This window comes from Mesocricetus auratus, unplaced genomic scaffold (genome assembly GCF_017639785.1).
Source record: "Mesocricetus auratus isolate SY011 unplaced genomic scaffold, BCM_Maur_2.0 Super-Scaffold_100021, whole genome shotgun sequence".
NCBI lineage: Eukaryota > Metazoa > Chordata > Mammalia > Rodentia > Cricetidae > Mesocricetus > Mesocricetus auratus.
In genome coordinates this window covers 29,225,603-29,244,650 of record NW_024429202.1, presented here as the reverse complement: position 1 = coordinate 29,244,650, position 19,048 = coordinate 29,225,603, and the positions used below count along the sequence as shown (strand labels likewise).

The 19,048-nt window shown below is 42.8% G+C and overlaps 1 protein-coding gene across 1 annotated transcript in view; it reads left to right on the top strand.

Moving 5' to 3' along the window:
• The first annotated feature begins 1,534 nt into the window (after window positions 1–1,534).
• Window positions 1,535–19,048, top strand: part of Tmem131 (transmembrane protein 131) — a 145,808-nt gene continuing 128,294 nt past the window's right edge. Inside the window, exon 1 of the mRNA XM_040729655.1 lies at window positions 1,535–2,007. Within this exon, the coding sequence (XP_040585589.1) occupies window positions 1,827–2,007 (181 nt within the window). The 5' untranslated portion in view covers window positions 1,535–1,826. The remainder of the gene's footprint in view (window positions 2,008–19,048) is intronic.

Here is a 19,048-nt window from a genome sequence, read left to right as displayed (position 1 = left end):
GGACCCAGGGAAACACTTACTATCCTTGGGCTTAATTTCTTCCGGTGTTAAAAACCTTCCATAAATCTCTTGCCTTAGGCACATACCAAAAGGCAATCTAGAGATAATTATTACTATTTCATTACATCATGAGCAAAATTTAGGCCCTGGGTTGGACACTTAAATTTAGTACTAATATTCAAAAAAATTGTTTTGTTTTGTTTTAAATCATTATCACAGTCAGGGATGCCTCTAATCCCAGTATTCTGTGAACTTTTATGGGGATGCGATGAGTTCCAGTTCAGCCTGGGCTATATAGTGAGTTCTAGGCCAGTCTAGGCTACAAAATGAGACTCTGCCTTGGGAGGGTGGAGGTGGGCGAACACCAACAACAAAAACATCGGGTGAGGTCGCCTTCAAGATATATTGTTACACACTTACATGCTTGCTTCACAAACAGCGACTGCAGAGGAGAGCACTTTGAGTTCTGTTTTGAAATCCTATTTTTTTTTCATAGTTTGTTCTAAGACACTCACTAGGCAAATGTGGCCTTTTAAATAGATTGACTAACTCAACCAAAAGCTGAGAGAAGCAAAGACTCTGGGAGGATCTGGAGAAAGTGACAAGACTAGCAAACTGTGACAATAACTTTCCCCTTCCCAAAAGGGCTTACACACACACACACACACACACACACACACACACACACACACACACACACACACACAAGAGCTTTAGCCTGGGAGACAGGTGATGGCTTCTTACAGAAGACTATGTGGGCCATTGAAAGGAGTATGTGCACAGAAACATCTTAATCATTCCAAGGCTGAGAAAGTCCAGTCTGGCTTCTAAAGAGTCACTCCCCACCTTATGCCTCCCCCAAAACTGATGGTTTTTTTTTTTTGAGTAAACGGTATGTTTCAGAAAATAAACAAACAAATAACATAACATAAAATGAGCTTCCTGTGGCCAAGAGGTACCAGGCACCCTTTGGGTACGATGCTTCGGAAGACACAGACATAAACACAGCGGGTCCCCATTCTCAAGGAAGCACGGCCAGGAACTGAATCAGACCCTGAACACACCACGTCAAAGGCACCGAGGAGCAGAGGTGCGACCCGGAGGAGTCACCGGCAGGGATTGTCAGCTCTGGACTCCGGATGCGCATTCAGACCTCCGACTTTGCAGTACCGACCGGGTTTGTCCCAGCGTCGGAGGCGCGGCCGGCCCCGCCCACACGCCAATACAGCTGCGTAGCGTGGCCACCCCGTCACCCACGTGACTATCGTCACTGCCTCCGTGAAGCTGGGGCCGCCATCTTAACTCCTGGCCAGCCCGGGCCTGCCTCCCTCCTCCTCCCGGGCCGGGCAGCGGTGACAGGGTGCGGTTGGCCGCCCCGGCCCGACCCGTCAGTAAAACCCGTGGGATTCTGAGGGCAGGACGAGGAGTCGGAGTTCACGGACTCCGCGGCGAACACAAACCAGCGGGCCGCCCAGGTGTTGGCACGGAGGGGGCGGGACCCTGCGCCCCGCCCCGCCCCTTAGAGGCCAGCGCCGGGGCCCGCGGCCCTTGCCCGTTTCCAGTATGGCCGCCCGCCGTGCCTGACCCGCGGCCTCTCCGTTCCGGCTCTTCGTAGGCGATGCCGATGCCTAGGCTGTGACTGACACTCGCGCTCCCACGCACGCACCGACCCAGACCCACGCCGGGAGCCTGAGCCCTGGGCCCACAACCGCTCACTCATCCGCCACCTCGACCACAGCCCGGACCACGGCTCCCGCGCCGCTGCCGTCGCCTCGCGGAGAAGGGTCGCGCCGGACCTCGAGCTCGGCGGCCCCCGGCCGGCCAGGATGGGGAAGCGGGCGGGAGGAGGAGCAGCCGCCACCGCCACCGCCTCCGCGTCCTCCGGGGCCGGGCTGGAGCCCGCGGCCGGCCGCGGCGGGGGTCCTTGGAGCGCGGTCGCCGGCCTCCTGGGAGCGCTGCACCTGGTGATGACCCTCGTGGTGGCCGCGGCGCGGGCCGAGAAGGAAGGTGGGTGGCCGACGGCGGGCTGCGGGCGGGCGGGAGAGGGAGGCCCGCGGCGGGCGCCGGCGCGAAGTTGCTGGGTCGAGCCCTGTCCCGAGCCGGCGACTCGGTGTTCGGCAGCCAACTCGCCGCGTCGGCCGCGCGCCGCGGCTGTGTTGCTCCGTGATTCCGTCCCCTTGTCTCCTGTCAATGCCGTTTCAAAACTTCCTGAGTTCTCGTATGTTCTTGCCGCTTGCCCCGCTATGTGAAAAGGCACCCCGCTTTTTAGGCTTCTCGGTGATTTCTGCTGGCTAAATCGCGGGACACTTTTTCCTGTTTCCCCTTTGTTGGGTTTTAATTTGGGCATGCAGACGGCGTTCACTTTAAAATGCTGTGATTAAAAAAAAAAAAAGCGAGACTGGTGGCAAGGCTTCAATGCACAGCTTCTAAAATTTAAATTTGCTGGGACATTCCTCAAGAGTGGCTCTTGTTTCTTTAGTTTTCTTCTTCGCTATCCCTTTGCGGTATTGAGGACTGTTTGCTTCATTATTAGCCCTAAATGGGATCTTCTTTACTTAAACCGGTTTACATTTCTTGTTTAAGATTCTCACATAATTCAGTGACTTTCTCTTTGATGCGGGGGCCCATAGAAACAAACGGCAGGTTCCCAGTTTGCAAACCTTTCACCTGTAATTCATAGTTAAAGGATCACGCCTATTTAAAAAAACTTCGCTGATATTGTAAGGCTGTAAAACTGGTACTTTGACAGGGTCAGAAATTACTTTGCAATCTTGAAAACCAAAACTGTGATTTTTGTCTGGATTACCTGTTTCTGAACATGAGCCGGAGGGAATGTGAGCGGTCACAAAGCCTTCATGAATTAATTCGCAACAAATACTGCTTTTTAAAAAAAAAATTTAAGAGTAAGGAAACTAGTTAGATATCTTTCATTACACACTAGAGGAACTCTACCCAGAAAATAATTTCTTGCTGTGTAACTTGGAAGTTGTTTTCCTGTATGGCTATGAAATCACTTGGCTTTTACTGTTACCGACTGGCAGCTGCAAAGAGAGGTAAGCCAAATTGGCTTTAAAGTGCAACTATGTGTCAGTTTACTATCTATTTCCTTTTTTAAAAAAATGCATTCCCTCGTTAACTCTAAGCAGCCTCAGTCTGGTTAATTTACGAGCATTAATCAGAGTAACAAGGATTTGATAGAGGCAATAGTATTTTAAGCGTAAAAAATGCTGTTTTAAGATGGTCAGACCTGAGATTGTCATAATTCATATTATTTATGATCCCTGTTAGTTTAGTGTTATTATGACTGACCATGGCAGCCATCATTTGGACATGTGTGTTGAGCAAACCCTTTATAGTTATAATTTAATGGGCATGTCTTGTGTTTCTCGGAGACCTGGGGGACTCTTATTCTGCTTTTCCGTTGGTTGCCCTGCATAGTGCACACACAAAGAAGGCACCTAGCCTTTGAGTAAATGACTATCCTCATGGCCCGGTAGCACAAGGGACCGAAGCAGTGATTGAGTCTTAAGTTTGTGTTATCCTTCTAAAGCTGCTTATTTTTCCAATTGCTGTTCTATATGCTAATTTTGGGGGTACAGTTTACTAAATAACTGTTTACTTTATGGGGCCATGAACCTAAAATATATTTGCTCATTCTCCATTTGCATAGAAGTGTCCTTGCTGCCACGGTGTTAAGTATGAAAAGTGATCAAGCCACTGGGCTGGCTGAATCAGGCACCCTTTGTAGCTGTATCTGGGGGGAATAATTTGTATGGACAAAATAGTTATTTAAGATATTAAGACTAATTCGGATGATACCTTTAATCCCAGCACTCGGGAGGTAGAGGGAAGTGATTGATCTAATTTTGAGGCCAGACTGGTCTACAGTAGTTCTAGAACAGCCAGAGCTGCACAGAGAAACCCTGTCTTGAAAAACAAACAAACAAACAAACAAACAAGAGTAATTATATTAATATAGATCATAAGACATTGGTCCCTTATAAATAAATGGGTCTGGTTTTAATTAAGTGTTCCCAAAGGTTCTCCCAATAAATGTTGTACTCTCTAAATGTACTTCTAGATCAAATTCCAGGCTTTTTTTTTAAAGTAGGGGAAATGGAATCGATTTTCCCCCAGGGTTGTGACACAGTGTCTTTGGCCTCTAATGTGGCGCTAATATAACATTTGCCCCAGAAGAGCATTGTTGAGTTGTTGTTGTTGTTTTCCTCCAGCAAGTTTGGGCAAACTTGTAAAGATAACTTTCAGTTTATCTGTTTACACCCCAAGTCTCTTTGTGGTAAGTAGTGTAGTTTGAATCCCAAGAAGGGATTTACCAGCAATTTTAGTGGTGGTTCTCTGGGTATTTTGTATGTTTGTATATTTTTCCTGCATTGCAGTAGAATTTCACTAGAAAACCAAGACAAAGTAAAAGTCACTGTCTCCTAAAGAAAAGCTGCAGGCAAAACTGGATTGCCTAATGCAGTTCTTCATGTTTGAACTAGATGATCATTTTCTCGACAGAACATGAGCCATTCCTTGTCTTAACATCCTTACGTCTTAGGACTCATATCTTCACACTCATCTTAACTGATCTGTGAAGTGTGTTATCGCTGGTTCAGAGGAAAGGAACCTTTGACAGCATTTTGATTGTGCTTGAATGTTTGTAAAAACTGAGATAGTTGTCAGACATAAAGTTACTATAATTACTGCAGATAACCAGCTTATTCTGGTTAGTGTCAAGATTTTTCTTGAGAGTAAGATTTAGATACTGAAAACAGAACATCTCTTTTTGTCTCTTTCCGTCTGCCTCTCTGTAACAAAATAAATTACTAAACTACAAATAGTTAAAGTGTGTGTGTGTATGTGTATGTGTGTGGTATACTTAGACTTTTATGGAATCTTGAGTTGTACATCAGCATGGCAAGCAAAGAAGCCTTTTAAAATTTTATTTTTTGTATATAAGTGTTTTGCCTGCATTTAAGTGTGTTTGCAGCATGGCATGCCTGGTACATGCCAGAAGAAGGGCTCAGATTCCCTGGAGCAGGAGTTACAGATGGTGGTGAGCTGTCTGATAGGGGGGTTTGGACCTGAACTTGGGTCTTCTGCAAGAGCAGGAAGTGCTCTTTAACTGCTGAGCCACCTCTCCACCCCACTCACGCCAATATCTTTGTAGAACATCTTATGTATTCATTTCATTGTGAAGGGGCTTCTGGGAGGTGTGGTGCCTTTTAACTTAATCTAAATGAGTGCGAACCATTTACTTGTCTAGTAAATAAAACTTTGGGCTATTTCATTTCAGCCTGAAGGCCACCTGTATTTTCATTAATTGTCAATTAAAGTCATGATTATGTTTGTAGTGTTAATTAAGGCTTTTAATTTTTCTGCCCATATATAATGGTTTCATGCATAAGGTTTTTTTTTTTTTTTTTCAAGACAGGGTTTCTCTGTATTGTTTTGGAGTCTGTCCTGGAACTCACTCAGTAGACCAGGCTGGCCTCAAATTCACAGAGATCCGCCTGCCTCTGCCTCCCCAGTGCTGGGATTAAAGGCGTGCGCCACAAACACCCAGCCATGCGTAAGTTTTTATTTTAAGCTATATTTGTGTCATAAGTACAGAAAATGGTATTTCCTATACAAAGCATAAGAACCAAGTGCTTAGGACTAAAGGCCAGAGACAGGAGTAAAAGCCTGTTAGTGATTTGTCTTAGGGTCATAAATCTATTAGGAGTGATATATATTGTCTAATGTAAAGTTATATTTTTAAGTGAGTTTTGGTAGTGAGATGTTTTACCCTTTGGGTAGACTGGCTGCATTTTAATTTGAGAACACTTCACTGATGAGCTCAAGTGGCTTTTTCTAAAAGCTGTGTGCTAGTCAGAAACATTGGGCCTATAGTGGGAGGAAGTACCCCTTTGTTTTGCTGATAACCAGTTTCCTCCTTTTTCCAATATTTCCCCCTCTCTATAAATTCTTACTGTGAGTCTTGATAGGCACCACTGAAGAGATGAGCATTGGAGACCGATGTAAAACCATCTAATTTGTTATCTAGAGTCTTGATAAAACATGCTCCTTGTGGGGGCACAGTAATAAAAGCCTTTATTGGGTGCTCAATATCTTAGAAACACTCCTTGAGGCTTGATTTCCTTTGGTTTGCCAATTCAAGGGGGCTGAATTCTCCTTTTTGTCTGTTGAGAACAGCTTGGGCCTTATGTCACGAATGGACTTTGTGCTTCTTGGTCGTCATTGTGTCCTAGCCAGCTGTCACTACCCTGCATGTGCCAATTGAATGTCTGTTTTCATCTATGTGTCTGGCCAGCAGCATACACTAAAGCCCTGGGCAGGATTAGTTTATGCCACTTCCAATTTCCAAGTTGTTATTAGTGCTATGTTATTTCCCGGTCACACTGAACTCATTTTTGACCCTTTACCCCGTGGTGCCAATGCCTGTGACCACCTCCTTTGGCTAGCTCTTCCTACAACATTTGTCCAGCTTAGGGCACCCCAGTAAGCAGGTTCTTGCCTCCCAAGTTTCACTATGTCTGTGCAGTCCTGCTCCCTTTGAGCGTGAGGTGTCTTTGTGCATTACCCATTTTATTTCAAGTCATTGTATACTAATGCTTCGATAAGTTACTTAGCCATTCCATGGTCTCCTGCATCCAAACTCAAATGCGGATTTGCCTGGATGATATCACCCTCCCGTTTAGTAGATAAAAAAAGCTCAACCTAGGTGTTCTTGTCCTTAGGAAATCTGTTACAATAGGACATTGGGTTGACACCATCTTTCTCTTCCCACATAAAGCTTCAGCTTATAGCTAAAATGACTTGTGTATACTTATCTAAACCTTCACCCCTGGGGCTGGAGAGAGAGCTCAGCATTAATATACTGCTCTTTTAGACTCATTAGGTTTCTAACACTCGCAAGAGAGTCTTACAACTGCCTGTAACTCCTCCTCCTGGAGATCTGATGCCCTCTTCTGGACTCGTGAAGGTGCCTGCACTCACACGCACATCATCCCCTACAGATGCACAGCAAACACATAATTACAAGTAAATAAATCTAGCTGGGAGGTTGTGGCACACGTCTTTAGTCCCAGCACTTGTGAGGCAGGCAGGCGGATCTCTGTGAGTTCAAGGCCATCCTGTTCCAACACAGCCAAGGCTACAACAAAGAGACCTTGTCTCGAAAAACAAAACAAGAAAATTAATATTTTGTCGACTTGGTGATTATTAAAATGCTCATAGTCCATTCTGAATATTCAGAATTCTTATAAGGAAACTTTCTGATTGGTAGATAGTCAAGGGTATTGAATATTTGCTATTGATAGCTACTGATTGTTGTATTTGATGAGTTAGGAGCCTAGTTTTGTTGTTTAGGTTAAGCAGTATTGTAGTCTGTAAAGATTCCTTCGCTCTTGATTAGTGTGGCAGGTTGGTCTGGACCTGGGCAATATTCTCAAAAGTTGGTACTAAAGAGAATCCAGAGGGTGGGAGTAGAATTTGCTTTGTCTTTCATTGTTTTAGTTTGAGATACAGTCTTAACTATATTGCCCAAACTAGCCTCTAACTCCTTATTCTTCTGCTTCAGCCTCCTGAGTGCTGGGATTGCAGGCAGGCACCATCATGCCCAGGAAGATTTTGAATTCAAGGGTTTCAGAAGCAGCATGCTTTAGTTTTTCTTCCAAAGGCATTTGAGAAGCTTTGATTTGCTTCATTCTGCCTCATACGACACATAGGGCAAAGGTCTGAAAATGCCTGAGGTCTAAGAGGATCCTTGATATGTCTGTCATGATAAGAGTGTAAAACCTGCATTGTGTTTTTTTAAAACTGTGATAAAACCCACAAGTTTTACTATAGTAATTATTTTAGGTGTACAGTTAAGTCACATTAAGTGCATTCATGCTATGCAGTAGGTCTACAGAATGCTTTCATCATGCAGAATTGGAACCCCTGTGCCTATAAACAATTCCCATTTCTCTCCACTCCTCCCCGCCCCCAGCCATGGCATCTGAATTTGATGGTTGATGCTTAATACATAAATGGACTGCCCCAGCATTGTCTTTTGTTTGTTTGTTTCTTTTTTGTTGTTTTTTCCAGACTGTTTCTCTGTGTAGCTCTAGCTGTCCTGGAACTCTACTCTGTAGACCAGGCTGGCCTCAAACTCACAGAGATCTACCTCCTTCTGCCTCCCAAGTGCTGGAATTAAAGGTGTGCAACACTACCACCCAACTCAGCATTGCCTTTTTTGACCTGTTTTATTTTACTTGGCCTAACTTGGTAAAGCTTATGTTGCAGCATGTGTTAGAATTTCCATTTTCTCCTGGTATGGGCCAGGCTGGCCTCAAACTCAATTGCCTCCTTTATTCAGTTCTACAATGCTGGGCCCATAGACAGGCACTATCATAGTTTCTCCTTTCTTTCAATACTAGGGATTGAACCCAGGGCTGTGTGTATGCTGGTTAAGTGCTCTGTCACTGAGCTATATCCCTGGTTCTTTTTAACTTTTATTTTGACTATGGCATGGTCTTCCTGAGTTGCCTATGTTGATCTTGTGTTTGCTAGGTAGGTTAGATAAGCCTTGAACTTGGAACCTTACTGTCTCAGCATCCCAAATAGAGTAGCTAAGATTCTTAGCATGTGGCTTTTTTTTTTTCTTCTTACATTTAGAGACAGGATCTTTATAGCTCAGACTAGACTTGAACCCAACAATTGCCTTGCGTTATATTTGTGTTTGGCTGTGTTCAGCCTGGTTTCTTATTAGTCTTTAGTGTGCAGACTAATGGTTTTCATTATGACATTTCCACGCACAGATGCCATGGTACTTTGTTAATATTTGCTCCACAGCCTCCCTGATTCTCCTCCCATACTCCGTTTCCCTCTACTTCTGTGGCACATGCACACATTCAGTTCAGACTCCACAGATGCGAGAAAATACAGTATTTTCCCTTTCCGACCCTAACTATTACCCTCGCCAGCCTCTCTGTCTTTCTTTCTGTCTGTCTGCCTTCCTGCCTGCCTTTCTCTGTCTGTCTGTCTGTCTGTCTGTCTGTCTCTCTTTCTGTCTTTCCTTTTTCAAGACAGGGTTTCTCTGTCTAACATCTGTGGGTATCCTGGAACTAGCTCTGTAGACCAGGTAGGCCTCAAACTCAGAGAGATCCCCCTGCCTCTGCCTCCCAAGTGCTGGGATTAAAGTCGTGCCTCACCACTGCCCAGCCTATCAGCCTGTTTTTTAAACTATGTGTGTATGTGGGTGTAGGTGCATATGTATGTGTGCATTTGAAGTTAGGTGACAGTCTCACTATGGGCCTCTGGCTGTCCTGGAACTCAGTATGTACACCAGGTTGGCCTTATCTCACAGACATCTACCTGCTTCTGCCTCCTGAGTGCTGGGATCAAAGGTGTGCACTACTATGCTCAGTTCCCTAAACTTCATCATGTGGTAGTTTTATTTTAAATGTTTTCAGTGGAACACACTTTTTTTCCTTTCTGTAGTGGCCACACTACCAATGGTACACAAAGGTTCTAATTTCAACACAGTCATGCTAACACCTTCATTCACTTAGTCCATTCATTTTCGGTTAGTGGCCATCCTAGAAAGTGTGAGATATAGGCCATTGTAGTTTTGGTTTTCATTTCTCTGAAGATTAGAGATGTTGTGCATCTTTTTATGTGCCTGTTGGCCATTTATACATATTCTCTGGAGAAATGGCTAGTTTAGTCATTTGCCTGGGCTTTGACCAAGTTTTTTGTTGTTGTTGAGGTACAGTTTTTTATTATGAATATTAACTTTTTAATCTGACCAATGGCTTGCAAATATGGCTACCTTTTCATTCTGTTATTATTTTCTTTGATGAGCAACGATTTTGAGTTGGACATGGTGGTGTATACTATGTAAGCAGGAAGATTACCACAAGTCAAGCCCAGCCTGGTCTACATAGAGAGTTCTGGACCAACCAAGGCTACATAGTGAGACATTATCTAGCTGTCTCAAAAAAAACAAAACAAAACAGAAACAAAAACTGGGGAGAGACTATGGGAGTGAGAAAGAGATGAGGGTGAGGTGGGCAGGGGATGGGGGGCCCGGCAGGCAAGAGTGCCTGCTTGAGTTTTTGTGCACCAGGCGCATACAGATTCCTGAGATCAAAGGGTGTCCAATCCCCTGGGACTGGGATTACAGCTGTGAGCCACCTGATGTAGGAGCTAGGAACTAAACCTGGGTCATTTTGCAAAGCAGTAAGCACTCTTAACTGCTGAGTCATCTCTACAGGTATGTTCTTAAAAACTAATGTTTCTATATAGCTATAGTACTACATTTGTGTCAAAGAATGTTCTTGCTAAAATCTGTCTCTGCAGTAAAGTTTGGGAAGTTGTATAAGGTAACTACTGATTGGATAGTGTGAGCAGTTTGTCTGGAAGACCTAATAAGAGTCTGACCTGAGTTTTCCTTTTTGAAGAACGATTAAATAGGAAGCAGAAGTTTTTAGGGGGCAGTAAACCTTACCTGCATTGGTAGATAGTTTAGACATGTAGTTTGTCACTCCAGAAGTGATTTGGTACTGTGGAGTACTTCCAAGTAGCACTTGTAAAGCTGGACTGCTTTTTTAAATGCTGCTATGGATTAGATCATCCATGTTTCTCTGAAGTGCTGCCTTTTGGTTAGTAAGTGGGGAGTGAAGTAATGGTCAGCACCCCAGCAGGCCAGGACATGAGTGGTTATGTCCTAGATGTGGGAAGTTAGTTCTGTGAGTGGAATAGTGGTCATGGTTATGTTCTAGATGTGGGGAGTTAGTTCTGTGAGTTGGAATAGTGGTCATGGTTGCATTCTAGATGTGGGGAGTTACTTTGTATGAGTGGAGTTGTGGTCATGGTTACTGTCTAGATGTGGGGAGTTACTTTGTGTGAGTGGAGTTATGGTTAGTACTCCCAGCAGGCACTGGTGCTTATGTTCTAAATGTAGGGAGTTACTTCGTGTTTAGTAGTTCAGGGGCTTTGCCTGGGCTGTTGACTGGGCCTATGAGTAGGTTATTGAGAAAATCATGCCAGAGGAGATATAAGAAGGGAGATACAGGCTGGGAATCCAATCCAGTGTTGTTGGAATCCTAGAGATTCTTATATGGAACATTTTAAAAAAAAATATTGTTACTTCCTTTCTGACTGCATCTGGGTGAATTTATAGTTATAGAGTATCATGAGGTTAGGTCATGTTATCACTAGTCCTAGTAATTTAACAGGGTTCAACACAGCCAGATACGGTGGTGCATGTCTGTAATCCAAGCACTGAGGAAGCTGAGGGCTGAGGTTAGGAGGCTGACTAATTGGAAGCCAGCCTGAGTTGACATGGCAGGACAGTCGACTTGTGTCTGTGTGTAGGTGTTGAATTCTTCGTTGATGGATGTAAATTAGTGTAACAAATACTTTAGATAACCAGATTATAGAGAGGGAAGGTTTATTCTGGCTCACACTGGAGATGTTGGTCTGTTGCCGCTTAGACTCATTGCTTTTAGGTTTGTGGCAAAGCTTGTTGGGAGGCTGCGGCAAAGCAAAGTTGTTCAGGATGTGCAGGATGTAACAGGAATCTAGGTCCTGCCTCTTAGTTCTCTCCACCCCCCAGGAACACCACTTTGAGACCTGGGTACATCTGAATCTGAGCTAGCCATAGAAGTCACAAAACAGTGACATGTAATGGTGAACCAGAATGAAGAGAAAGTACTTCTGAAGTGATAACATTTGATTTTCAGTATTTAGGGGCTGTGTGTCAGTTGAACTTGCTCGTAATTGAAGACGATGCTGGTTGCCTGATACCCCTGCGTGGTAACTGCTCGTGTTTATTGAGTCCTTTCTTCCTGTCAGTCCGGCTGCTGGTTACATTGCAGGTCTCATCACATTTAATCCTCACATGAAGACAGTCTTCCATCTCTGTTCCATATTTGTTTAGCCTTGGCTGCCGTCTACCTGTGTCCTAAGTACTGCTGGAGTTTACTACTCAAGATTCTAGCCTCAGAAGGGCATTGATGGCACATGCCTTTAATCCCAGCACTCGGGAAGCAGAGGGGGAAGCAGAGGCAGGCAAATTTCTGTGAGTTTGAGGCTCCAAAGCTACACAGGGAAACCGTGTCTCCGAAAAAAACCAAACCAAACCAACCAACCAACCAAACAAACAAACAAAAAAACCCCCAACAACAACAAAGATTCTAGCCTCCCACAAGGAGAGGCAGTGGAGTATGTATGAGTGCTTACTATGCATACAACTTGTAGGTTGACTTTGAGGGTTTTTATTTTTTTTTTTAATTTTTGGTTTTTTGAGACAGGATTTCTCTGTGGCTTTGGAGGCTGCCCTGGAACTAGCTCTTGTAGACCATGCTGGTCTCGAACTCACAGAGATCCGCCCGCCTCTGCCTCCCAAGTGCTGGGATTAAAGGTGTGCTCCACCCCGCCCGTGAGGTTTTTTTTCTTTTAAAGATTCATTTATTTATTACATATACAGTGTTCTGCCTACATGCCAGAAGAGAGCACCGAATTGTAGATGGTTGTGAGCCACCATGTGGTTGCTGGGAATTGAACTCAGGACCCCTGGAAGAGCAGTTAGTGCTCTTAACCTCTGAGCCATCTCTCCAGCCCCCGTGAGGTTTTTTTTTTTTTTAACTAAACAAAAATTCATATTGCTGGAAGACTAAAAAACAAATCATCAAGTAAAATTTAATAGGTGATAAAAAACTGGTTTGTTTCCTTTTCATGAGCACCACACCCTACTCTCCCTTCCTCCCTCCCTCCTTTTTTTTTCCTTTTTTGATATATATATATATATATATATATATATATTTTTTTTTTTTTTTTTTTGGAGATAAGGTTTCTCTGTGTAACCACCCTGGCTGTCCATCAACTCACTTGGTAGATCAGACTAGTCTTGAACTCATAAAGATCCTCCTGTCTCTTCTTCCCGAGTACTGGCATTAAAGACATGTGCCACCACTGACTGGCTCTCCCTTTTTAACAATTTATTTTATGCGTGTGTTTTACCCAAATGTGTGTCTGTGTATCACTTGTGTGCCTGGTGTCCATGGCAGCTAGACTAGAGAGAGCATCAGATTGCCAGGAACTGACGATATAGATGGTTGTGAGCCATGGGTTCTGGAAATCAATTCAGGACTCTGGAAGAGCAAGCAGTGCTCTTAACCTCTGAGCTGTCTCTCCAGCCCCTCTGCTTCCCACTTTAAAAGTAGATATTGCCAGATTACCTATGAAGGAAACTATTGTTTCAACACACAGTGTGAGGACAGCCACTTCCACATATTGGCTGCTGCTGCTGCTGTTGTTGTTGTTTTTATAAGTTGCATTGTGAAACAGCCTTACTGTGGTAGGCTGGGTACTCGATACATTTGCTGACTATTTCTGTTTGATTGTGTCTTTTGTTATCTTCTCCATTGATGTTTGAGGCTTTCACTTTAACTTAATGCATAAGGACTGTTTTTTCAAACTTCTCTTTGTATTGTATTTTTTATTTTTCTGGTATTTTTAGTTTATCTGTCAAGTCTGTAACTCTTTGTTTTTCTAACCTTGTTATTCTTCAAAAGCCCTGTGTATAACAATTGTATATTCACTAATATTTCGTCTTTATGTTTCTGTATGTAGATAATATAAATGTATACGTGTATTAAGTTGTATTAAATAAAAGTGGCACTATTTCTGAGTACAACATGATTAAATAGCATTGTAGTTTCTCAGCTTGTATTTTTGTATGAATTACTGCATTGGCTAGAGTTGGAGAACAATGTTAGACATAAGCAATTGAAAAAGGCGTCTTATCGTGGTCATTAAGGTAGAGACACCTTAGATGTTTCACTGTGGGATATGTTAGAAGTATTTGATTGGCGTAGATGTTGTAGATGGGAGGAAAGGGAAGCGTTATCAGGAGTCGAGGTTGCATCTTATCTGTAAAATTGCTCGGGTATTTCGATAGTAGTCTGAAGGACAACAGCAGTCTCCCGACTCAGTGTCAGTTCCACCAGACTGTTTCCTCTAGAAAACCCTTCCTTTTTGTTTTCAGTTTGTGTGTTTTGTTTTGAGACAGTCACCCAGTATGCGTCTCAGGTCTGTGTCCCAGACTCATCTAGAGCATTTGTCACTTCTGCCCTGCCGTCTGGACTGCTCGGCCTGTATCTCATACTTTCCCAATGTTTTCCTCTGGTTGATGTACATCTTTGTATACTGTAGCTTTTTGAAAACTGCAACTTTTAAAAAAAAGTGTTTTAAAATAGTCCAAACACTGCAAAGAGCTATCTTTAGTAATAGCAACAACAACAAAAATGCTTGAAGAACAAACTTTTAAGAACTATGTAGACTCCCAGGAAAAGCGTTCTTGAGGTGACTCAAAGTGAAAGACACTTGTGCTTGGTAGGTAACACAGCTTAAAAATACCAGTTCTCTCTTACTTATCTTGATAAAAACAAAAATGGAAGCAGAACTTTTCATGGCATTAGGAAAGTTGATTAAAGTTACCATAGAAAACCAAATGTGGAAATGCTGGGGGATTCTGAGAAAAAGAAGTTGCAGAGGAGTGGTGCGGACATGCGGCTTCTAAGACAAGCTGTTAGGCTTCCACGGATACAGATATGGAAGATGATGAGTGGAGTGCGGTAGCATAGAGTAATGAGCCGAACTCCATGGGGTACATGCTAAGACTGCAGGGGATCTGGCTGAGGGCATCTATGTGATCAGCTCTAAATAAATACTTGAGTCTGCATAGGTGTCCAGTTGAAGCTTTACTAAGTTTCTTACAGAGCTGGAGTGGGTTAAAACAACACAAATTCTTTCTTTTGTAGTTCTGAAGGGCAGATGTTAAAGCATGGTGTTAGGCTGTCTATGTCTAGTGGCTGAGGCTGTGCCTCTGTCTTCTGGGTTGTAAAGGCTTCCCATAATCCATGGCTCATGGACCCCCTTTTTACATTACTCCCTCTTCATTCTGGCTTCTTGCTTCTGTTCTTTTCCTTTTAGTTATCTGTGGGATCATTACCCCTTTTCAGATTGAGGAAGTTCTTTTTTTGTGTTTGGCTTAGTGAGAGTTTTTCACTTTTGTGTGTTTTGAGATTTTGTCAGGGGCAGTTGATATGAATTATCAGTCTTGCAATTCTTGCTTGGTCATCATATATTAGCCTTTAAATGTATTGTTGGAATTGTTTGGCTGAAACTTGTTTAGAAGTTTGTATCTTTGGTCAGGAGGGTTACTACTGTTCTGTTTTTCCTCCAATGGTTTCGCTTTTGCCTCTGGAGACAGACTGGCCTCAGTAGTCCATATTGATAGTTGTTTTTCATTGTCAGTTCTAGAACAGTTTGTACGGAATTGTTACCATTGCAGTTATCTGGGCCAGGAGTTTTCTTTTCTTTTTGTAGAGGTTTTAAGATACAATGTAAACTTCTAGGGGGCCCTCTCTGATGAGCTTTGATTACTGCACCTTTAAAAGAATTTGGCTATTTCATTTAAGTTATCAAATTTATTCCTAATATCCTTACTGTCTTTTGAATACTTATAGTATCTGTGTTGGTGAGGCTTCTCTCCCTCTTGGTATTTATAACTTCTCTCGAGTTTTGTTGCCTAAGCTGTCCTTAAAGACCCACTGCCTCAACCTCCTAAGTGCTAGGCGTATTTCTGCTTGCGTTTTTATTATTACTTTTGCTTCTTTAGTGTAATTTGCTATTTGTGTTTTTGTCTTGTTTTTTAAAGGTGAAAAATGATTTGAGGCCCTTAGTTGACTATGGAGGATTTTCTTGGCTAATAGTTTTCATTCAGCTTAACACAAGTTTATGCCTTTACAGGCGCTTCTTATCCTGCCTTTCTCCATCCCATGCTAGAAGCTGAGAATAGTCATGTAGAAGACAGGATGAAGTTGACCTCTAATCTAGCTAATCTTTAGGATTTGGGGGGTTTATGTGTTGTATTTAAATAGGTTGTACTGGCATATTTTCTACTTGGTTGATCTTTGTTTTGTAGTGTCTAATCTGTTGTTACATCTGATATATTTCTCATCTCACATACTGGTTTTCACCTATAAAAACACAATTTTATTTTATTTTTCTGTATTTTATTTCTCTTTTCTGTGCTTCTTTTTGTGGTGCTGGGGCTCAAACTCAGGATCTTGGGCATGCTAGGCAAGCACTGCACCACTGAGCTATACTCTCAACCTCAGTTTTCTACTTAGGAAATTAGGTTTTTGGTACTAAAGACTGAGTCCAGGGTCTTTCATGTGCCTTTTTAGCTTTCCATTTTGAGATGGTATTTCAGTGAACTCCCAGGCTGATCTTGAACTCACTCTTGAGCTTAGGCAGTACTTGAACTTGTCATCTTCCTGCCTCAGCTTCTGGAGGAGCAGGTGCTGCAGACCTGTACCACTAAGCCGGTGGTCTCACTTTTCTTCTTGTTGAACACATAGAACACACTTACATCTGTCATATGTGTTGCATACCTGGGCCAGGTCTAGATGAGCTTTGGTTGACTGCCCTTCTTGTGTGTTTTTGTGTGCTTAGTAAGTAGCCTTGGTGAATGCTGAAAGTGGGGAATTTTACATTGGTAGATGACGTTATATATCTGTATTTCTGCAAATATTCTTGAGCTGTGTTGGAAGATGCAGTTCAGTGACTTGGAAAACTTTACGTTTCACAGAGGTCTTGCTCGTTCTTGTTCATCTGTGTTTGCTTGTCTTTGGTGATGCTGGAGATCAAAACCTTGGATAAGCAGGCTCTGTCCCTTGAGGTCTGGAGCAGGGCTCAGGCTTGGATTGTTCTCCAGAGCTGAGGCATAATCCTCCTGAGTGCACCCTCCAGTATTCTTTGAGCCATGTTTTGTTTTCTTCCAGTTTCATTGGTTGGAATAGGTGGTGTTCCTGATGCATGTGAATGCCAGATACCCATGCCACCAGTCCTTTTAATTAATTACTTCCCAAGCCCTAGTCACCTTGAGTACAAGTGTGATCAGCAGTTTTTTGTCTTGTTTGTTTTTTAAAAATAATTGTTACTTTTCCACGTTTGTTTTTTATTATTTTTAAGTGTGCTTACATACATATGAGTTCCCTTAGATATTAGAGGTGTCAATCCCCCCTGTAGCGGAGTTACAGATGGTTGTGAGCTATCATGTAGATGCTGGTCTTCTGGAAGAGCAGCCAGTGCTCTTAGCCACTGAACCATTTCTTTATTCCATAACAGTTCTCTTTCCTGGTTCTTTCTCAGGAACCCTCACTGCCTGGGTGTCCTTGCAGTATCAGCTTAGTCTCAGTGACTTGGAGAATTCACTGGGCCTACCAGTTTTCCCTTCCCACACTGGCCTAGGAGCTCTCGGAAGGCAGTAAGCTGGACTGTCATAGGACTTGCCTTCTTTTTTTCCCATCAGGAAGGTTTTATCCTTTGCGGATTGGTGCTTAGGGTTTGAAAATCAAATCATTATTTAACATATTTTGTCTGTTTAGGATTTTTTTGTTGTTGTTGCAGCTGATTGAGACTCCCCAAGCCTTACACTTCTTTTTCTAATAACCTATAAGAATTTATTTTCGTAAATAGAAGTTAGATGTTTTTTATTTGTCTTATTTTTCTTTCTAGATAGGATTTCTCTTCCACTCTGTAGACTAGGCTGGCCTCAGACTCAGAGATCTGCCTGCATCTGCCTCCCAAGCGCTGGGATTAATTTTTATGTGGAGATTTTCCTCAGGCTTTTGTGTTTGTTAATTTCCACAAACTTTTCAAGCTTATGAAGAGACTGCCACAAGTACAATTATAGGAAGTGTGTCAGTGGGTTTTTTCCTCTTAAAAATCACATAACGGTAATCACATCATTCCTCTTCTGTTTTTCACAGCTAACGTGTGTATTTGTTGCTGTTTGTCTCATAGAACAACCACTTCCTTGCCTGTGCTCCTTCCCTCTCAGGCCTTCAGTAGGACGCCACATGCCACTCTTTTCAGAGCTCTAGCAGATCTGGCATCGTAGGCCAGGATGGCATTCCTGGCCGCACATAGGCTCCTTAGTGCAGGTCTCTGCACACTTACTACTGACAGGATGGCTTATGTCTGCTGTGGTCTTTAATTCCACTTGTCACTCCACAGTCATTGCTACAGCTATCTTTGTGGACAGAATTTGACTTCTACGGTCATATGTTTAAATAACTGCCGATGAAACTCTTAAAGCAGAGGTCACTGTGCAAGGTGAGTCTTTAATACCAGTCACTCTCTGTATTCTTCTTTCTGCCAATTGGTCAGCTGCATTATACATGGAACAAGTCAAAGAGGGATTGTGGCTGAGTGGGTGGAGGGCCAGTTGAGAGCACACAGGTCAGTATGTGTTGATGTCACCTACTGTGACTTTTCTTTCTTCTGCTTTGCTGCTATTGGCATATCCCTGGGTGAAAATGAGCTAGATAGGTCCACTAGGGCAGACTATTGGAAGTTGGTCAAAATACTTGATGCTTTGTCTTTGTGGTAGCAGAAGTCAGTTTGAGTTGTCACTGTTTTTCTGCTGGTTAGTCAGTTAAGCATTTATCCTCTTACCTGCCTAGTGTCTGCCTAAAACTGATGGCCTGCTGAATAGGTCACATCAAGGCTTTGCAAATGAATGGCTCTTATATATTAGTTTGTTAATTACTGGCCATGTATTTCCTTGGGTGCAAATCCGTAATTGTGGACTTTTCCTTGACTCTAAAAATGGGCATGATGCTTCTTGCCCATTCATTCTCAGGTACTTTGGATAGGTTGAGTAATGTTTGTTTCTGGTAGCTTTTTATATAGGAGACAGTCTGCCTTTTGTTTTGTTTCTCTCTACTATTAAATTTGGCCTATATTTCTGTTTATATCTCTTCACCTTTTTATTCAGTAAAGCTGCATGAAGTTACTGTATCATTTATTAATACCTTTATTTTTCTTATTTAACAGTTGACAGGTTGATTGGAGCCTAAGGGCAGACCCCAGAGAAGTGATCGACACCGCTTTAAGGTGTTTTATTTTAACAGTGTATGGCAGCTCCCTTATATAATGCTCATTCCGCTCCCTTATATAATGTTCCAGAAGAAAAGCAAAT